The 20,099-nt window shown below is 45.6% G+C and overlaps 1 protein-coding gene across 1 annotated transcript in view; it reads right to left on the bottom strand.

Moving 5' to 3' along the window:
* Positions 1-20,099, bottom strand: part of MED23 (mediator complex subunit 23) — a 1,483,999-nt gene that overhangs the window by 318,638 nt on the left and 1,145,262 nt on the right. The window contains exon 15 of the mRNA XM_044067991.1: positions 1,083-1,299. Within this exon, the coding sequence (XP_043923926.1) occupies positions 1,083-1,299 (217 nt within the window). The remainder of the gene's footprint in view (positions 1-1,082; positions 1,300-20,099) is intronic.

The raw sequence follows: 20,099 nt of genomic DNA, 5'->3' as shown, positions 1-20,099 counted from the left end.
CAAAAGGTAAGATGACTAACGCAGAGGAGCCTTGTATACAGCCTTCATTTGGGTGGAACCTGCAAAAATACTGGGATAAGAATGATCAGCAATCGTCTAGAAAAACTGCTGTAACCAGGTATTTTAAGTCCCTGAGACTGCAGAAGATTAGGGAGTTTTTTTGGTTCTAGCTGACAAGTGTGCAACTAGGCTGCTAACCACCCTTGCCAAACAGTCTTCATAGCAGTCCAACAGGAAAGACTTGGTTTGTGAGCTCTACAAATCTTTTCCATACTACTCTTCAACTGAGTTACAAGGAACCAGAAGCCGAGTGGTGGGGTGAAAGAGGCAGCCACTCCAGACACAAGATGTTAGTGGGCTTGATAGGCAGAGTCTGATCAGAACAGCAGTACTGGCATTCATTTCCATTGCGTTTCTAAATGCCAGTATGGAAATTAATTTACATGTTGCTTTTATTTTGGTGTTAGGACTAAAGTGCTTGCTTTAGCACTTTTTGTGTGGTATAATTTGCTGCAAGTGGGTTGCTACAGCTTTTAGAAGTAGAACTTTTTTTTTTTGGCTCCTCAACTTCAACTTGGAGAGAGGTGAAAAAAGCCAGATCAGATACTGCACCTTTTTGTTTGTTTTGCTCCTCAACCCCATTATGAAGGGCACAGATTGAGAAGAATGGATCTGGCTCTTGCTGCTCCTAAAGTGAGGAGTGCCAGATCAAGCAATGGAATGGACCTTTTTTGTTAGCTCCTCAAATTAGGAATCGAGAGGTGCTAAACTGGGGAGAGGCATAGCACTCTAAGTAAACCAACTATGGATCTGTAAGGAACACACCACAGTTGTTCAATCTCTCCAATGGAACTAGAAAAACAAAATTAGCTGCAACAATGTACTCCCATCTTTAATATATGGGTCCAAATTAAAGTAAAAAAGCTGCAATTTTAAAAACATGAACAACTGCAATACCCAAGACATCAGAACTGAAATAAATAAGGCAAATGCACTCAAGAGGAGGTAAGGCACAAGAAAATGTAAAACATGCGAGCTATCACTTAATCAGATGCTTAAAAAATTAAATAAGTCTTTCCTACCATGGAACTTGTACAGGCCTCCCAGATGATCCAGAAGGGTTTCCAGTGATTTGGACACAGGCAATAATTCCAAAAATCTGTGGATAACAATATCAAACACAGGTAGGAAACGAAGGCACACATTGCCAAAGTAGATTGGGAGGTATTGAGGCTGGATTGCTACAGGAGGGTTAACCTGCTCTGCAAGACCTTCAAAATACAACTTTTCAGGATATTTCTGTAAAGAGGAAACAACATTAAATAAACTTAGTGTCATTTCATAATAAAAGTTTTAATCAGCTCTGCTTAGTCACAGAATACCTACCTTGCACAATCACAAAAAAGTAGTAAATAAAACAGAAGGCTACAAAAAATGTTAAGTTCAGTTTAGTAATATTAAAACATGCAAAGGTCTGGAAGCTTGCCACAGACTACAACTAGAGACACAAAGCACTCCATTTAAAAATAAAAACTCATATCATTAAAACTTCAATCACAGAACAACAGCATAACAAGTAACTACATAAAAAAAAGCCTTCTGGCAGTAAATATTCAAGTCACAAAAATCTCTGCCTAGAGCCCTGGGTCCATCATATACAGGAATACAGCCCTGACTACTACCTAGTTTTGTATACCAGCTCAGCTACTGCATAAGTCAGGTTGGAAAGGATGTGGCAGCTTACCTATCCTGTGAGAATGGAGTTGTGGTTTCAGTCAAATGAATATCACCAGTAACTGGAACCCTACAGGTGCCAAAAGGAAGGCAGGACTGACTCTACAAAGACAGTGATTGATGACAGTCCTCAAAACTATGTGGGTGAGAATACATACACTCAGGGGGATAGCAAAGCCTTTGCAGAGACACAACTGCTCATGTCAGTCAACAGGGCTAAGGTTATGGCCTAGCAGAAATTCCCTTCATAGTAGGTATCAGCAGAAGCAGCTGAGGGCACAAAACACCTCCACAGCTGCCTGGATGATAGCCCATCAATTAGTTCTCAACTTCCTGCTGCATGCCCCCCATGGTGCAGGATACACAATGGGTTCAAGACTGAAATGATTGGCGATGGGGCTGCTGGTCAGCAGGCATTGAAAAAAAACACCCCAAAAATACACACAGAGTTGTAGACAGCCACTGACGAGCACAGCCACATGTTCAAATGTTTGACAGTAACACTGACTCTCATCAGCCCCGTATGAATAAATAAATAAATAAATAAAAAAGGTTACACAAGAGAATGTCTAAAACAAATAATATTCTTACCAAACCAGAAGTAAAGAAATCACAGAATGATAGCAATGACCACTTCTAGCCTACATACTGAAGTTTAATGCAGGTTCAGAGGGTGGCCTAATGGTTAAGGTGTTTGCCTTACAAATACAAGGTGTGGGGTTTGAGTCTCACAAGGGATAATTGGCTAGGCTTAAAGTGGCTCACAAGGGCAGTTAGCTTAATACTAATCTATGAACCTATGAACCTAAATGCAGTAAAACAACACTATAAACCTTAAAAAAACTCATAAAAAAATGTAAACTTTAAAACAAACAGGTTTATCATCAGGCAAAACAGTCATAGTACAGCCCATTCACTGATGGCATCTACTCCAGATGCTTTTTGTTGGAATAAAAATTGCTAAAAGCACTTTTGGCAGTCCTTGAGGTAGGACTTTTTCCCCACGGCTGTGCAAACTCAAGAGTTGGTATACATTAGTTTGGAGGTCTTCCCTCACATAGGAAGTAGTTCCCCCTACAAAACAAAGCTTTTTGTTAAATTTGCCAAAGTAGGTTTCAGTGATTTTGTTCTATCTAATGGTAACTGGCATAACGGGCTTCAGTGATTTGACATGAATCCAGGGTCCAGGTTAAAACTAGTGAAACTCAGATGATCTATGACAGGATAACTTTATTTGGGGCTCAAACACAGAGTTCTTCTGGTCCACTAACTACAAAATAACACTTTTTATCAGAAGACAATGTCAGACATATGCTCAATCCTGGCCAACAAAACAACATAATATGATGTCTTTATGGGCATACCTAGTCCCTAAAATTCACAAGCTCCTCCATCCACTAAGGGAGCACTCAGAGAAAATCAAGAAATGACAAAGATATAATATTCGTAGTGCTAAAAACAGGTACATTTTATTGCATCATCTGACAGGTTTAAAGGTAGCTACTGAGCTTGTGGCTTCCGTGACCAAGCTTACCACAGTGACAAGCAAAATTTCAGCATCACAGCTGCCCAGATCACTATTACTATGTATCCCATGTGATTACCCATCCACTTGTTAAGTCTAGATTTAAAAGGAGCCATTTGGTTCTATGACTCTGCTTACCTTCACCATCAAACATAATGTAACTTTTTTCTCTCTGAGGATACCATGTTTGCGGTGCACACGTTCAATGCCAGTGCATGTTGTGACAACACACACACACACACACACACACACACACACACACGACTACATAAGACACCTTACAGCTATTAACTTTGTCAGTTCATCCCCAATCACTAGCAAAAATATTTCCTGTGAATCAAGAACAACAATTTGACACAATATTTACAAGTAAATGTCTAATTTACAGGGAAAGTACAGTTGTGTACACTTACCATAAATGTAGATGTTAGAGTGTATTCACTGTTGCAGTCATTACATTTGGGTAATCCTGCTGGCAGGTTGCCCTCAGCCGGCCTAAATTCCAAAGTCTTGGGTCCTGCGTTGGCTGCTGTCACCCCTTCCCTGACGTCAGGTCATCAGGGGTATAAAAGAAGCAGCCAACGCCATTTTCTTCAGTTTTTCTTGCCCCAGATGTCAGGTGCCCCCAAAAAGGGTAGCCAAACTTTATATATATATTCAGAAATACACCAATATAAAATTTACCTTCATCTATAAGCAAATACACCACATAGATAGTATAAATCAGACAAGGAAAGATAAGATCCAAAAGAAAAAAGGGGGAAGACGGGTGGGTAACTTGGTCTGCAACAGTGAATACACTCGAACATTTACATTTATAGTAAGTGTACACAACTGTACTATGTTCTTCGTGTTTCACTGCTGCAGCCATTACATTTGGGTAGAGTCCCAAAGCTATGGTTGGGAGGCTGGAACTAGACAGCAGTAGGAGCAGCTATGAAGCCCTGCAAAACTGCAGTGGCAAAGCCTGCCCTGGATTTAGAGTAGAGTGGCAGATGATAATGCTTTGTAAAGGTGTGCACTGCATTCCAAGCAGCCGCCTCTAAAATGTCTCTCGTTGGTACTCCCCTGAGAAAGGCTGCTGAAGTGGCTGCAGCTCTGGTGGAATGAGGCCTAATGCCCTTAGGCACTGGCTTGCCATGGTGTACGTAGCAGAAACAAATGCAGTGGCCTAACCACTTAGAAATAGTCTGCTTTGAGATAGGCTTTCCTTGTGAACCTGCAGCATATGCCACTAGTAATTGCTCTGTCTTCCTGAAAAAGTACAGTTTTGTACCTACCATAAATGTAGATGTTCGAGTGTACACCCTGCTGCAGTCATCACACTTGGGTTATCCTGTCGTCAGGTGGTCCCGCAGTCGGCCGGAATTCCATTCTTGGTCCGGCGTCGGTTGCTGTCGCTTCTTCCCTGACGTCAGTGCGCCAGGGGTATATATATTGCAACCGACGCCATTTTCTTCAGTTTTTCTTGCCCCAGATGTCAGGTGCCCCCAAAAAGGTGGTCAGTAATTAGTACCAAATTGAGTAAATTTTGCACAAACACAAAATCCCTCCAGCTATAAGCAAATACATCAGGAAGGTATTGTAGAGATTTTAGCCAGTTAGTTCAGAGGGGATGAAGGGAGGGTAACCTGGACTGCAGCAGGGTGTACACTCGAACATCTACATTTATGGTAGGTACAAAACTGTACTATGTTCATCGTGTTACCCTGCTGCAGTCATCACACTTGGGTTGAATCCCAAAGCTAAGGATGGGTGGAGGAATCATAGAGGGTTGGAGGAGGCTATCAGGCCCTGCAGAACTGCAGTGGTGAAGCCTGCCCTAGTCTTAGAGTAAAGTGGTAAGTGATGGTGTTTGGTAAAGGTGTGTACTGAACTCCAAGTTGCAGCTTCCAAAATCTCCTTGGTTGGAACCCCCCTGAGAAAAGCTGTAGATATAGCTGTTGCCCTGGTAGAGTGGGGCCTAATGGTAGCAGGAACTGGTTTTCCATGATGGGTATAGCAGAAACGTATGCAATGTCCTATCCATTTGGAAATGGTTTGTTTTGAAATAGCCTTCCCTTGTGAAGCTGTAGCATAGGATACAAAGAGCTGGTCAGATTTTCTGAAAGCCTTAGTTTTGCCCAAGTAGTAATGAAATTGCCTGTGAATGTTCAAGGAATGCAGGAGTCTCTCACCTTTGTTCTGTGGATTTGGGAAGAAGGTGGGTAAGTGGATGGTTTGATTTAAAGCCACACTGGAAACCACCTTAGGCATAAAGGAAGGATTAGTTCGTAGAGAAACTCTGTCTTGATGAAAAATGAGGAGAGGTTCCACTGCCATTAGTGCCTGCAGCTCTGAGACTCTTCTAGCTGAAGTTATTGCTAGCAGCAGGGCAGTCTTCCATGATAGGAACTGAAGATCTGCAGAAAAAGCTGGTTCAAAGGGAGGTAGCGTTAGTTTTTCCAGAACAAAATTGAGGTCCCATGTTGGTGTAGGTGCTCTCCTGGGGGGTCTAATGTTTTTTGCCCCTCTGAGGAACTGCCTTAGAAGTGGATGCGAAAATAAGGGTGGATCCGTGTTGTAGTAGGCTGAAATAGCTGAAGCATGGATTTTAATGGCGGAGAAGGAAAGTCCTTTGGGCAACATCGCAGTTAAGTACTGTAGAATGTGAGGCATGTGAGGCTGAAATGTGTCTTGGCCTTTAGCTTGGTTCCAGGCACAAAACCTTTTCCATTTGTCCGAATAAGCCTTCCTGGTGCTTGGCCTCATAGCTTCCAGAATAACATCCATAACTGCTTGGGAAAGAAGGAGCTGGCTGGATGCTTAGGTGATTTTCCATGCAGCCAGATTTAAGGTTTTGAGTTGGCTGTGAAGAATCTGACTGTTTTGTTGTGTGAGCAAATGGGTAATTTGTGGTAAGATCCAAGGTGGGCCGTGGGCCATATTTCTCAATAGTGGATACCAGTGATGGCGTGGCCAGTCTGGGGCTATGAGAATCAGTCATGGTCTCTCCTTTTTGACTTTCAGAAGCACCTTTGTGAGGACAGGCAATGGAGGGAAGGCATATGCTGTCAGGTTTTTCCAACTGAAAGAGAGTGCGTCTACTTTCCAAGCTTGATGGCGAAGTGTCCTTGTACAAAATTTTGTTACTTGATAGTTTTGAGGACTGGCAAACAGGTCTATGTCTGGAAGGCCCCATTTCTGAGTTATCATTGTAAACACTTGTGGATCTAGTTTCCACTCGTGGGGATCCATGATGTTTCTGCTGAGGTCTTCTGCCAATGTGTTCTTCTTTCCTGGCAGGAATTGAGCTTGTAACTGAACTTGGTAAGCCAGAGCTGTGTTCCATAAGATCATTGCTTGCCTGAATAGAGGGTAGGAGTGAGTACCCCCTTGTTTGTTTATGTACCACATTACTGTGGTGTTGTCCGTCTTTATTGTAAGTTGTCCTGGATGTAAAAGATTCTTGAAGGCTGTCAGAGCTTTCTGTACAGCTAGCATTTCTTTTTGATTGATGTGCAGATTCCTTTGATCTGCAGTCCATTTGCCTTGAACGCACTGTCCTGCCATGTGTGCCCCCCAGGCGTAGTCTGATGCATCCGTTGTGATAGTCTGCCTGGCTGGGGGCAAGGTGAATGGCTGACCCTTGTTGAGGTGACATGCCTGTGACCACCATAGAAACTCCTGTTGTAGGCAGGGAATGAGAGATATCATTGTGTCCAAGCTGTGGCTGTGTTGAGACCATACGCTTTTAGGTACCACTGTAATTTCCTCATATGCAGCTTTGCAAATGGTATTAGTAGTATGCAAGATGCCATGAAGCCCAACGCCTGCAGAATTTTTCTTGCAGTTAATTGGGTCTTTGTTGCCATTGTTTTGAAATATTGAGTCAGCTGTAGTTGCTTGTCTGGCGTCAGATAAGCCTTCTGGGCCGTTGTGTTCAAGCTGGCACCCAGGAATGTCATATTTTGTGAGGGTACTAGTTTTGACTTCTTTTCATTTACTGTGTACCCCAGGCAGTTTAGAAGATGTTTTACAAAGGCCAGATGATGTAAGAGAATGTCCTTGCTTTCTGCTTGGATGAGACAGTCGTCCAGGTATGGGTACACTTGAATTCCTCTTTGTCTGCAGTATGCAATTACTGGTGCCAGGCATTTTGTGAAGACTCTGGGCGCAACAGATAAGCCAAAGGGCAGTGCTGAGAATTGGTAATGGGTTGAACCTGCAATGAAACAGAGGTATCTTCTGCAACTTTGTCTGATAGGGACATGCAGGTAGGCCTCCTTAAGGTCCAACGTTACTAGCCATGCCTCCTCGCCCAACATGGGAAGAAGCTGCCGTAGTGTTAGCATCTTGAATTTGGGTAGTTGTAAGAATGTGTTTAAAACTGAAAGGTCCAGAATACGTCTCCAGGCATTGTCCTTTCTGGGCACTAGAAAGAGTCTTGAGTAAAATCCTTGACCTTGCTCTCGAGTAGGTACCAGTTGAATGGCTCTCATGTCCATGAGAGCTGTAATTTGTTTTTATGCCTCTGCCCAGTGATTTTGTGGCAGGTTTGGCATTCCTCTTTTCATTGGCAAGGTGTGAAAATGGAATCTGTATCCTCGTAAAATTATGTCCAGGACCAATTTGTCCTTTGTGACAATGTGCCAGTTGTCTGAAAAAAGTGTAAGTTTTCCTCCCATGGGGGCTGTCAAGAGAGAGTTGCTTGGCCGGATGAGGTGCAAGTCATTGAGTTTGCCTCCTGGTAGATTGGGACCTGTCTTCTCCTCCCTTCTGTGTTGTAGTGCCCCATTGGCGAGGTTTGTACTGGGCTTGTGGTTGTCCTCTGCCTCTTGGGTGTCTGTATTTACCCCTCTGTGGGGTCTGTCAGTAGCTGGAAAGGACCAATTTTTTGTTGGCCAGTTTCTGCTGAAGCGAGGGAGCTGTACCTGTAGGAAATCTTTGACTGTCTGCATAGATTTTGCCTTATCCTCTATTTTCTTTAAGACTTCTTCTGCTTTAACTCCAAAAAGAACATCCTGCTGTAAGGGAGCATCTAGAAGCTTTGCTTTAACATGATCAGGCAGAGTTTGTTCCTTTAACCAAGCATGCCTACATATACCAGACGCAGTGACAGCTGCTCTGCAGGAGGCCTCCAGAGAATCAAACCCACATTGTAAGGTGTGTTTGCCCACCTGTTCAGTTGCATGCAACAGATCCCGCATTTCTTTCAATTCAGACTTTTGAGGGAGAGTGGTGATTCTTTGCTTTAACTGAGAGATTAGAAATTGCTGATACTTAAGCATGTGAAATTGGCAATTTAGTGCCCTCATAGCTAGAGTGGCTGAGGTGTAAAACTTTTTCCCCCACCTGTCTAGCTCTCTGGAATCCCTTTCAGAGGGTACAGGATTTTTAGCCATAGAAGCCTTAGCCCCTTTGGGACCCTGGGAGATTGTCTCTGGGTCAGCAACAGGACTTTTGTATAGAAATTTGTGGGAATCAGGCACTCTGTAGTATCTGTCAGGCTTGGCCGGAGCAGGAGGTAGAGAGTCTGGGTTCAAACTGGATTCTAAGTAAACATCATCCACAATGTCTAACATGGGTGGAATGGCAAGTGGTCTGTGCTGGGGGAGTAAAAGTAAAGTACAGTTTTGTACCTACCATAAATGTAGATGTCCGATAGGTATGCATCTGCAGTCATAACATATGGGTTGTCCTGCCTCAGGCAGCCCTTCGGTCGGCCGGATTCCAAAGTCTGGGTCTGGCCTCGGCTGATGTCGCATCTTCCCCGATGTCACAGCTGCTGGGGTATAAAGGCATCAGCCGATGCCATTTTCCTCAGTGTTTCTTGCCCCAGATGCCAGGTGCCCTCTAAGAAGGCTAAATTTGGATAAAAATTGAAAATTCCAAACAGAGTAAAACAATATATATATATATATATATATATATATATATACACAAACAAATACACCATAATAGATTCCCCCAGCTAGCTGAAAGAGGGGTAAGCACCCTAGGAATACCACAGAGGGGAAGGTGGGTGGGTAATCCTGACTGCAGATGCATACCTATCGGACATCTACATTTATGGTAGGTACAAAACTGTACTATGTCCTTCAAGGATGCATCTGCAGTCATAACATATGGGTAGAATACCATAGCCAAACTGGGGGAGGAGGTACTAAGATAAGGATGGTGTAGTTATGATCACCTGTAAAACTGCAGTTGCAAAACCTGCTCGGGATCTGGAGTATAAAGGTAGATTGTAATGCTTGGCAAATGTATGCACGGAGCTCCAAGTAGCAGCTTCTAAAATGTCTTTGGTAGCCACCCCTCGTAGGAAAGCTGTAGTGCTGGCTGTGGCTCTTGTGGAGTGAGGCCTGATATTTTCAGGAGCTGACTTTCCATGAAAAGAGTAGCAGAAACGAATGCAATTTCCTATCCATTTAGAGATTGTCTGTTTGGAAATTGCTTTTCCTTGCACTCCAGCTGCATATGCTACCAGAAGTTGGTCAGTTTTTCTGCTGGTTTTAGTTCTGTCCAGATAGTAGCGTAGTTGTCTGTGTACATCCAAGGTGTGCAGTAGTTTTCCCCCCCTGTTCTGTGGGTTAGGGAAGAACGTAGGCAAATGAATAGCTTGGTTCAAGGATACCCTGGATACCACCTTTGGCATGAAAGTAGGATTGGTTCTCAGAGACACTCTATCCTGGTGAAAAATAAGGAAAGGCTGCACTGCCATTAGCGCCTGTAACTCGGATACTCTTCTTGCTGAAGTGATTGCTAGAAGGAAAGCAGTTTTCCAAGATAAGAACTGTAAGTCTGCTGATGCTGCTGGTTCAAAGGGAGGTAGTGTTAATTTTTCCAGCACAAAATTGAGATCCCATGCAGGAAGAGGTGGTTTTCTTGGAGGTTTTACATTTTTGATCCCTCTTAAAAATTGTCTGAGGAGAGGGTGAGAGAAGATAGGAGGATCCATGTTGTATTCTGCTGAAATTGCTGAAGCATGGATCTTAATGGAAGAATATGACAGGCCATTGTGGAACAGTTCTGCTAAGTATTCTAGGATGTGTGCTAGGTTTGCCAGTGTGACATTTGTACCCTTTGAAGCGCTCCAAATGAGGAATCTCTTCCATTTAGCTGAGTATGTCTTTCTTGTGGAGGGTCTACAAGCCTCCAGGATTATGTCCTTGACCCTTTGAGATAAGACAGTTTGGCTTTGTTTTAGGCAATTTTCCAGGCAGTCAGTTGCAGTGTTTTCAAGTTTGGATGCAGTGTCTTGAAGTTGTTCTGCATTAGAAGTAGAGGCCATAGGGGTAGAGGCCATGAGTTCATCCGAGACATGCTTCTCAGCAGCGGATACCAGTGCTGCCTTGGCCAGTCTGGAGCTATCAGTATCACATTTGGCTGTTCCTCTCTGATCTTCAGCAGTACTCTGTACATCAATGGAAGTGGTGGAAAAGCATACACTGCTAGGGCATTCCAGTTGAAAGAGAGGGAGTCCACCTTCCAGGCTTGTGGGTGGTATACTCTTGAGCAGAATTTCTTTAGTTGGTTGTTGAGTGGGGAGGCGAACAGGTCTATCTCTGGCATTCCCCATTTGTTTGTTATGATTTTGAAGATGTCTGGATGCAGCATCCATTCGTGAGCATCCGTGGTAGTCCTGCTTAAGCTGTCTGCTAGTGAATTCTCTTTTCCTGGTACGAATTTGGCCTGCAGTTGGATGTTGAGATCCAGGGCTAGGTTCCACAGATCCATTGCCATCCGGCATAGAGGGTAGGAATCGTGCCTCCCTGTTTGTTTATGTACCACATGACTGTGGTATTGTCTGTCCTTATCAGCAGATGACCTTGCTGGAGGAATGATTTGAATGCCTCGATTGCATGTTTCACTGCCAGCATCTCCTTTAGGTTTATGTGCAAATTCAGCTGGTCTTGAGTCCATAGGCCTTGGATGCACTTGTCTTCCATGTGTGCTCCCCATCCTAGGTCTGAGGCGTCCGTGGTGATGGTCTGCCTTGGATGTGGTTTGGTGAAAGGCAACCCTCTGTTGGACTGGCAGGCCTGAGCCCACCACAGGAATTCCTTTTTCAGGCATGGAATGATTGGAATCATGGTTTCTAGACTGTGCCTGTGTTGAGACCATACATTCCTTAGGTACCATTGTAATTTCCTCATATGCAGCCTGGCATGTGGGATCAAGATTATGCAAGATGCCATGTAACCCAGGGCTTGCAGGACTTTCGTTGCAGTGAGCTGAGTTTGTCTTGTCAAAGCCATGAAGTAGACTGGTAGTTGCTTTTGTTTTTCTTCTGTGAGAAAAGCCATCTGAGTTATTGTGGCCAGATCCGCACCCAAAAAGGTTATCCTTTGGGATGGCACTAGTCTTGACTTCTGGATGTTGACTGTGTATCCCAACGCCTGTAACAGGTGTATGACATAGGCCAAATCCTATGTAAGTCTTGTCCTGTTCTCCGCTTGTATTAGGCAGTCGTCCAGGTATGGGTAGATTTGAATTCCCTGAAGCCTGCAATGTGCAATTACTGATGCCAGGCATTTCGTGAATACTCTGGGCGCAGTAGATAAGCCAAATGGCAATGCTGAGAATTGATAATGCTCTGATCCTGCAAGAAATCTGAGGTGCCTTCTGCAATCTGGTCGTATAGGGACGTGCAGGTATGCCTCCTTGAGATCGAGAGTCACCAGCCAAGACTCCTTGCCCAACATGGGAAGAAGTTGCTGTAGGGTCAGCATTTTGAATTTTGGCACAATGAGATATGTGTTTAGTGCGGACAAGTCGCGAATAGGCCTCCATTGGGTTTCTTTTCTTGGTACAAGGAATAGTCTTGAGTAAAACCCTTGGCCTTGTTCCGTAGATGGTACCCTTTCTATTGCTTTCATCTGAAGTAAATTGTTGATTTGTCTTAAAGCCGCTGGCTTCTGGTTTGGTGGAAGGTTTGGCATTCCGCTCCTTCTTGGTAGTGTGTGGAAATGAAACCTGTATCCTCTGTCTATTGTTTGCAATGTCCATTTGTCTTTTGTAATGCAATGCCAGTTGTTTGAGAATAAAGCCAATTTTCCTCCCAAGGGTGCTTCCAGTTGTTCCCTTGTAGGAGTCAAGTCATTGAGTTTGTCCTGTGGAAGTGGATGTAGTTGCAGCTGTGGCAGTACTCCTCTGGTTGGCAGGTTGCCACTGGCGACCCCTGTAGGCACCTTTTGATTGACCTCTGCCTCTTGGGCGTCTATTCCTGCCCCTCTGTGCTTTGGAGTTGTTTGGAAAGGACCAATTCTTTGAAGGCCAGTTTCTGCTGAACCTCGGAGGTTGGACCTGCAGAAAATCCTTAACTGTTTGCACAGATTTTGCTTTTTCTTCCACTTTCTTTAGAATCTCCTGTGCAGGGGAGCCAAATAAACTTTGTTTCTCCATTGGAGCATCTAGGAGTTTAGCCTTAACATGGTCCGGCAAGGATTGTTCTTTTAGCCAGGCATGTCTATGAATTACTGCCCCAGTCATAGCTGATCTAAATGAAGCTTCCAGTGCATCATAGCCACATTTTAAAAAATGATTACTGACCTGCTGAGAATTGTGTACCAAATCCTGAAGGGCCTTACGGCCTAAAGGTTCAGGAGAAGAAAGCTTTTTATTCAGCTGGTCTAACAAATATTCCTGGTACTGTATCATATGGAATTGACAGTTTAAAGCCCTGGCAGAAAGAGTAGCAGATGTATAAACCTTTTTTCCCCATCTCTAATGCTCTTGACTCCCTTTCAGAGGGTAGTGGGTTTTGGCAGTGGCAGCTGCAACACCTTCGGGCCCTGAGAAATAGTTTCTGGGTCTGCAGCATGGGCTTTATACAAGTGGAAGTGGGAATCCGGAACCCTGTAGTATCTGTCAGGTTTGGCAGGGGCCAGAGGAAGTGAATCAGGGGCAGAGCTGACATCATTATATGCATCATCAACTACAGTTAGCACAGGTGGTATGGCTAAAGGCCTATGCTGTGGCAAGTGTAAGAAAGTCCTTAGTCTTTTTCTAGAATTAGAAAAATCCTGACCCTGCCATTGAAAGTGTTCCCTCATAGAGTGTAAAGTTTCCCCAAAGGAGAATTCCTCTGGAGGGGAAGCAGAAGGGATAGAGTCCTCTGCATCAGAGTCCTCATAAGGTGAGTATGGCCCTTCGTGATGGTCTGACAAATCAGATCCATCCGAGCACTAGTCACACGAGAGAGGTTCACCGCGTTCAGTCCTGGGCCTTTTGTCAGGAGGAGGTTGGGAGGCCCTGTCTGGGTGAGGTTGGGAACCCCTAATCAGAGAAATAAGGTCCTCAGCAAGACTGAGAATCTGGGTACTTGAGGAAGGTCTCTGTGAGGTTGATTTTGCAGGTAAAGCTTTAGTAATTTTAGCTGCTTTAGCCCTGGAGAAAGCCTTAATAGACATAGAAGCAGGGGCCTAGCTGCCCCACGTGCAGGAGTGGAAATGTCCAAAGGAATGGTGTCGGACAATTCTCGCTTGCTTCTTTCCGGTAGGGATTTCTGTAGTCGACTCGGCCGGGCCTCGCTGGCCTCGGTTGTCGGAGGTATGATTTCGCAGAAGGAAGAACCGAGGCCTCGGTTTCAGCCGAACCGAGACACTGCTGTAGGCCTAACTGTGGTTTCAGCCGAAACCGCGGGCATGAGTGTCGGTCCTTTTCTGCGTTTTTGGCTAAATGCGTCGGAGTCTCCGACGGCATTTTATATGCAAAAACGGATCCAAAAAACTCTTCTGCAAACTCCGACCGACATCTAAGAGTCCGTCGGTTGAAGGAGGCACAGGCTAAACAGGCTGATACGTCGTGGTCTGGGCCTAAGCAAGGAAGGCAGTAGGAATGGAAATCTTTATGAGGTATTTGTTTCCCACAAGTTAAACAATTATTTACTTGTCTGACATCGGCTGAGGCAAGAAAGAGTCCCCAACGGGGTACTTAGCTTTTTAGAAGTCTTCGGTAGCTGAATCTCTGGATCTGACCGACCGGCACTTGCGAACAGCTTCTGCTTCGGGCACCGCGCGGCAAGAAAGACTGAGGAAAATGGTGTCGGCTGATGCCTTTATACCCCAGCAGCTGTGACGTCGGGGAAGATGCGACATCAGCCGAGGCCAGACCCAGACTTTGGAATCCGGCCGACCGAAGGGCTGCCTGAGGCAGGACAACCCATATGTTATGACTGCAGATGCATCCTTGAAGGACATCTCTCTGAGCCGTTTCTTCGAGTCAGAGTAGTCCTGACCTTCCCAGTGGAAATGTTCCCTCATAGTGTGTAAAGTTTCCCCAAAGGAGTAGTCTTCAGGAGGAGAAGCTGAGGGAATGGAATCCTCAGCATCAGAATCTTCATAAGGGGAGAAGGAGTAATCTTGGTCTTCAGAGGGGGCTGAAGAAATGGACACTTGTTCAGAGGATGCATAATCTTCCTCTTGTCTAGGCCTTTTGTCAGGAGGAGGCTGGGAACCCCTGATTAAAGAAATCAAACCTTCAGCCATTTTGAGCATCTGTTTTATAGGCATTGGGCCTTGAACAGGGGACTGAAGTGCAGTCCTTTTAGATTTAATAGGAGTCTTCGTCTTAGGAAACGTTTTAATGGTGAGCGTCGTCGGTCTGAAGAAGCCTTCAGAAACCGATGGCGTTTCTGCAGCACCAACATCTTTATCAGCAATTTCGTCGGTAGGGCCTGAACAAAATGGTTGCGTCGGCCTGGTACATTCCGCTAAAAGTTCCGAAGCGGTCTCGGGTTCCAGATCTGCGCTAGTCAGGGGCTGCGTCGGAGCCTCACTGAGGACTGGAGAACCGGAGACCGGACCAGCCGAAGCCTCGGAATCTGGCTTAGGCCTGGGCTGTCTGCCCTTATCCTGCTTTTGTGCACGCCGGTAGTCGGTTGCTCCGACGGCATACTGTAATTAAATTTTCTACCGAAGTAGTGTTGTGCAAAATCAAAGCGTCTTTTAATAGTACGTTTATTAAACCTAGCACAAAAACGACAACTAATGATGTCGTGGTCTGGGCCTAGGCAAGGTATGCAATAAGAATGAAAATCCTTATGAGGTATTTGCTTCCCACAAGAAATACAGTTGTTAACTTTTTCTGACATCGGTCTGAGGCAAGAAAAGTTTCAACGGGTACTTAGCTTTATAGAAGACTTCGGTCTGAAATTCGAATTCGAAAATCTCAGGAGTCGGCTGACCGGCACTTGCGAACTGCTTCTGCTTCGGGCACCGCGCGGCAAGAAAGTCTGAAGAAAATGGTGTTGGTTGCAATATATATACCCCTAGCGCACTGACGTCAGGGAAGAAGCGACAGCAACCAACGCTGGACCAAGACGTTGGAATTCCGGCCGACAGCGGGACCGCCTGACGACAGAATAACCCAAGTGTGATGACTGCAGCAGGGTAACACGATGAACATCTTTGGTTCTGTCCAAGTAGAATCTAAGCTGTGTACCTTCAAAGAATGTAGAATTCTTTCCCCCTTGTTCTGTGGATTTGGGTAAAAGGTTGGCAGATGGATGGCTTGGTTAAGAGCCACACTGGACACTACTTTAGGCATAAATGTTGGGTTTGTCCTCAGGGAGACCCTGTCTGGATGAAAAATTATGAAAGGTTCCACAGCCATGAGCGTGGAGCGCCTGTAGCTCTAAAACTCGTTTTTCAGAAGTAATTGTTAAGAGCAGAGCTGTTTTCCAATATAAAAACTTCATATCAGCAGTAGCAGCTAGCTCAAAAGGAGGCAGGGTGAGCTTTTCCAAGACATAGTTGAGGTCCCATGCAGGTATTGGTAGTCTCCTTGGGGGCCTTAAATTTTTGGCTCCTCTGAGGTACTGCCTTAATAAAGGGTGAAAAAAAAGTGGTGGCTCTGTATTGTAATGAGCCGAAATGGCAGAGGCATGAATTTTAATTGATCAAAAAGATAGGCCTTTGTCCGGCATCTCAGTTAAGTATTGCAAAATCTGGGGAATATTTGGTACCGCTGTATCAGTTCCTTGTGCCTGGTTCCAGGCACAGAATCTCTTCCATTTTCCAGCATAAGACTTTCTAGTACTAGGCCTTGTGGCTTACAGAATGACATCCATCACAGCTTTACTGAGAGGTGTTTTTTGTATGACTACATTATCCGCCATGCTGCCAAGTTTAATGTCCTGAGTTGGAAGTGCATGATCTGATTGTTTTGCTGGAACAGTAGTCGAGGTATTTGAGGTAAGGTCCAAGCTGGGTATAGCGATAAGTTCCTTAGTAATGGATGCCAGTACTGGCGTGGCCAGTCTGGGGCAATCAGAATCATGTTTGGCTTCTCCTGTCTGACCTTTAGGAGCACCTTGGGGAGGAGAGGCAGTGGAGGAAAGGCATATACTGATAGGTTTTTCCAGCTGAAAGATAAAGCATCCAGTTTCCATGCTCGTCTGTGATAAGTCCTTGTGCAGAATCTTTTTAGTTGGTAATTGAGAGGGGAGGCAAATAGATCTATGTCCGGGCATCCACATTCCCTTGTTATGCTGAAGACTTGTGGATCCAGCTTCCACTCATGGGGATCCATGAGGTTTCTGCTTAGTTCGTCTGCCAGAGTATTTTCCTTTCCTGGCAGGAATTGTGCCTGCAGATGTACTTAAGTCAAAGCTGTGTCCCACAAGGTCATGGCTAGTCTGCAAAGGGGGTAAGAATGTGTGCCCCCCTACTTGTTTATATACCACATGACCGTGGTGTTGTCTGTCTTTATCAGTAGTTGTCCCGGATGAAGTAGGTCCTTGAAGGCTGTCAGGGCATTCTGAACAGCTAACATCTCTTTTTGATTGATATGTAGATGCATTTGGTTTGAGGACCATGTGCCCTGAATGCCTCTTCCTGCCATGTGGGCTCCCCAGGCATAGTCTGATGCATCCGTTGTTAGTGTCTGCCCGGCTAGAAGTAATGTGAATGGCTGTCCCTTGTTTTGGTGACTAGCCTTTGCCCACCATCGAAACTCCTGTTGCAGGCAGGGAATGAGAGTAATAAGAAGTTATGTACTCACCATAACGTTCCATCTGAGTAGGTATCTTCATTTATCTGCAACCTGTGGGATACGGATCCCATCTCGGATCCGAGCCGGCAACTTCTATCATAGCATAGATCCGAGCTCCTAGCTCCTCCCCCTTACCCATAATCCCCTGCCTACCCTAACTGACCTCAGATCAAGTTTGCCCCATAGCACAGCAGATATAAATGTCCCAATGGGGACATATGCTAATAACACAAGAACGATCATATTGGTCAGGGGGAAGGAGGGGGGGTGGTTGCAAACAAATGAAGATACCTACTCAGATGGAACTTTATGGTGATTACATAACTTCTTAATCTGAAGTAGGAACTTCATTTGTCAGCAACCTGTGGGACAGAGTCCCCAGCTACCTAAATCTTGGGTGGCCTTCATGGAAGGATATTCTGGAGCACCGCAGAGCCAAAGGACGCCCTACCTCGGGAGACAACATCTATTTTATAGTGGCTGATAAAGGTGTGAGATGAAGCTCAAGTGGCTGCGGAACAAATGTCATCCAGTGGAACCCTACCTTGAAAGGCATCAGAAGTGCAACGGCCCTAGTACAATGAGCATGGACTCCTTGAGGTGCAGGCCTTCCCGAGCTCTGATATGCTAAAAGAATACAACTCGAGATCCATCGAGAGAAACTTTAGAAACTGACTTTCCGAAATTACTTTTGGCAAAACAACTGATCGGATTGCCTATGATCAGTAGTTCTATGGATATAAAAACGTAGTTGTCTGTGTACGTCTAAGGAATGTAGCTTGTACTCTCCTTTGTTATGAAAGTTGGGGAAAACACTGGAAGATTGATAGATTGATTGATGTTCGCTTCTGAAGATACCTTAGGTAGAAAGGACGGATTGATCCTGAGGTAAACCCTATCTGGGTGAAAGACCAGATATGGTGGTTTGACACAAAGAGCTTGCAATTCCGACACTCTTTTGGCTGAAGTTATGGCCACCAAAAAGGCTGTCTTCCAAGAGAGAAATTTGAGATCAACCATGGGGACCAGTCAAGGCCTGCAAGACTAAGGATAAATCCCATGGAGGTACCACCTCTTTAACTGGAGGCCTAAGGAGGAAGGTACCCTTGAGGAAGGTCTTACACAGTTTGGAAGTGATAAGAGGGCCAGACTCTTGCCCCACGTGATAGTATGAGATTGCCGCCAGTTGTACCTTGACTGTGGAAGAACTAGCCCCCTGGTGAAAGAGAGAGGTTAGAAAATCTAGAACCGACGATATCGGGGCTGTAAAAGGGTCTAAACGACAGTGTTCTGCCCAAATGGTGAAGCATTTCCACTTACTCCGATAAACCTTCCTGGTGGAAGGCTTGTGAGCTGCTACAAGAATGGCTTTGACCGGTGATGAGATCCTGGGAGTCCTTATGAGGAGTGGAACTGGAGCAACCAAGCCGTCAGCTTGAGGCTGACCAGGTTCGGAGTCAGAAGACCGAGAGGGTGAGAAATCCATGGTGGATACACTAGGTGAGACCATAGGTAAGGGAACCACGTCTGATGAGGCCAGAATGGGGCAATGAGGATCATCTTGCTCCCCAGCAGCCTGGCTTTCTGTAATAATTTCAACATCAGGGGAAGAGGAGAGTAAGCATAAAGCAGACCGGGAGGCCAAGCATGAACTAGGGAGTCTCTTGGGGACTCCCCCGGAGGGGGGATCAGAGCGAAGTAATCATTGCATTTGGTGTTTGAAGGAGAGGCAAAAAGATCGCAACAAGGTTGCCCCCATCGGGCAAATACTTGCTCTGCAACTCGATGGTTGAGAGACCATTCGTAAGGAGTCAGGATAGTAAGACTGAGCCTGTCCGCTAGAATGTTGGACCGTCCCGGAATGTGCGTTGCTATGAGAAAGCGGTTGGTGGAAATCGCCCATTCCCACACTCTCATGGCCTCGCGGCAAAGGGGGTAAGACCTGGTTCCCCCCTGTTTGTTGATGTACCAGAAGACCGACATGTTGTCTGTCTGTACCGCAATCGTCCCTACCGGAAGAGAGTTGTGTAGTGCCTGCAACGTCAAAAGCACCGCCCTCATCTCTAGGATGTTGATATGCAAAGAGGTCTCTACGTCGTTCCGTGTGCCTTGGACTGCCCTGCCTGAAAAATGCCCCCCCCCCCCCCCAGGCGAGAAGCGTCCGTGGTCACTGTGTCGACTGTCGGAGGTAGTGAGAAGGGACGTCCTGTGTGGAGGTTGGGAGACTGGAGCCACCACAGGAGCGATCTTCTGCAAACCTTGCTTAAGGAAATGGAGTGAGACAGGGGGTTGCGAGACAGGGACCATTGTACCTGGAGGGTCCACTGCAGAACACTCATGTTCAACCGGGCCAATGGCAGCAGAGGGATTGCAGCCGCCATAGATCCTAGGGCCCTCAGGATCAATTCCGCTGAAGGAGTTTGCAGCTGAAGGATGGCCTGCACGTGCAACATCAGGTTCCGAAGCCGATCTGGAATCAAGAACGCAAGCATCTGTCTGGAATCCAGTCTCGCCCCTATAAAATCCAACACCTGTGTAGGGATGAGAGAGGATTTGGTCATGTTGATGGTTAATCCTAATAGTGGAGCCAGACTGAGGAACTAATCCCTGCATGGACAAAGTAGATGCCTTGTTGGGGCTGTGAGGAGCCAGTCGTCCGGGTATGGAAAGACCTGAATTCCCTGGAGTCTCAGGTGGGCCGCTATTATCGCTAGGACCTTGGTGAAGACTCTGGGGGCTGAGGTGAGACCAAAGGGGAGGATCCTGAATTGAAAGTGACTGGCTCCCAGCCGGAAGCGGAGAAACCTCCTGGAATGCCTGTCCACTAGAATGTGATAGTACACATCCTTGAGGTCTATGGAGC

The sequence above is a fragment of the Protopterus annectens genome, chromosome 1.part0, assembly GCF_019279795.1.
Source record: "Protopterus annectens isolate FY-2018-M chromosome 1.part0, PAN1.0, whole genome shotgun sequence".
NCBI classification, from domain to species: Eukaryota; Metazoa; Chordata; order Ceratodontiformes; family Protopteridae; genus Protopterus; species Protopterus annectens.
The sequence above is the reverse complement of the archived record's forward strand: the minus strand, read 5'-3'. Positions and strand labels throughout refer to the sequence as shown.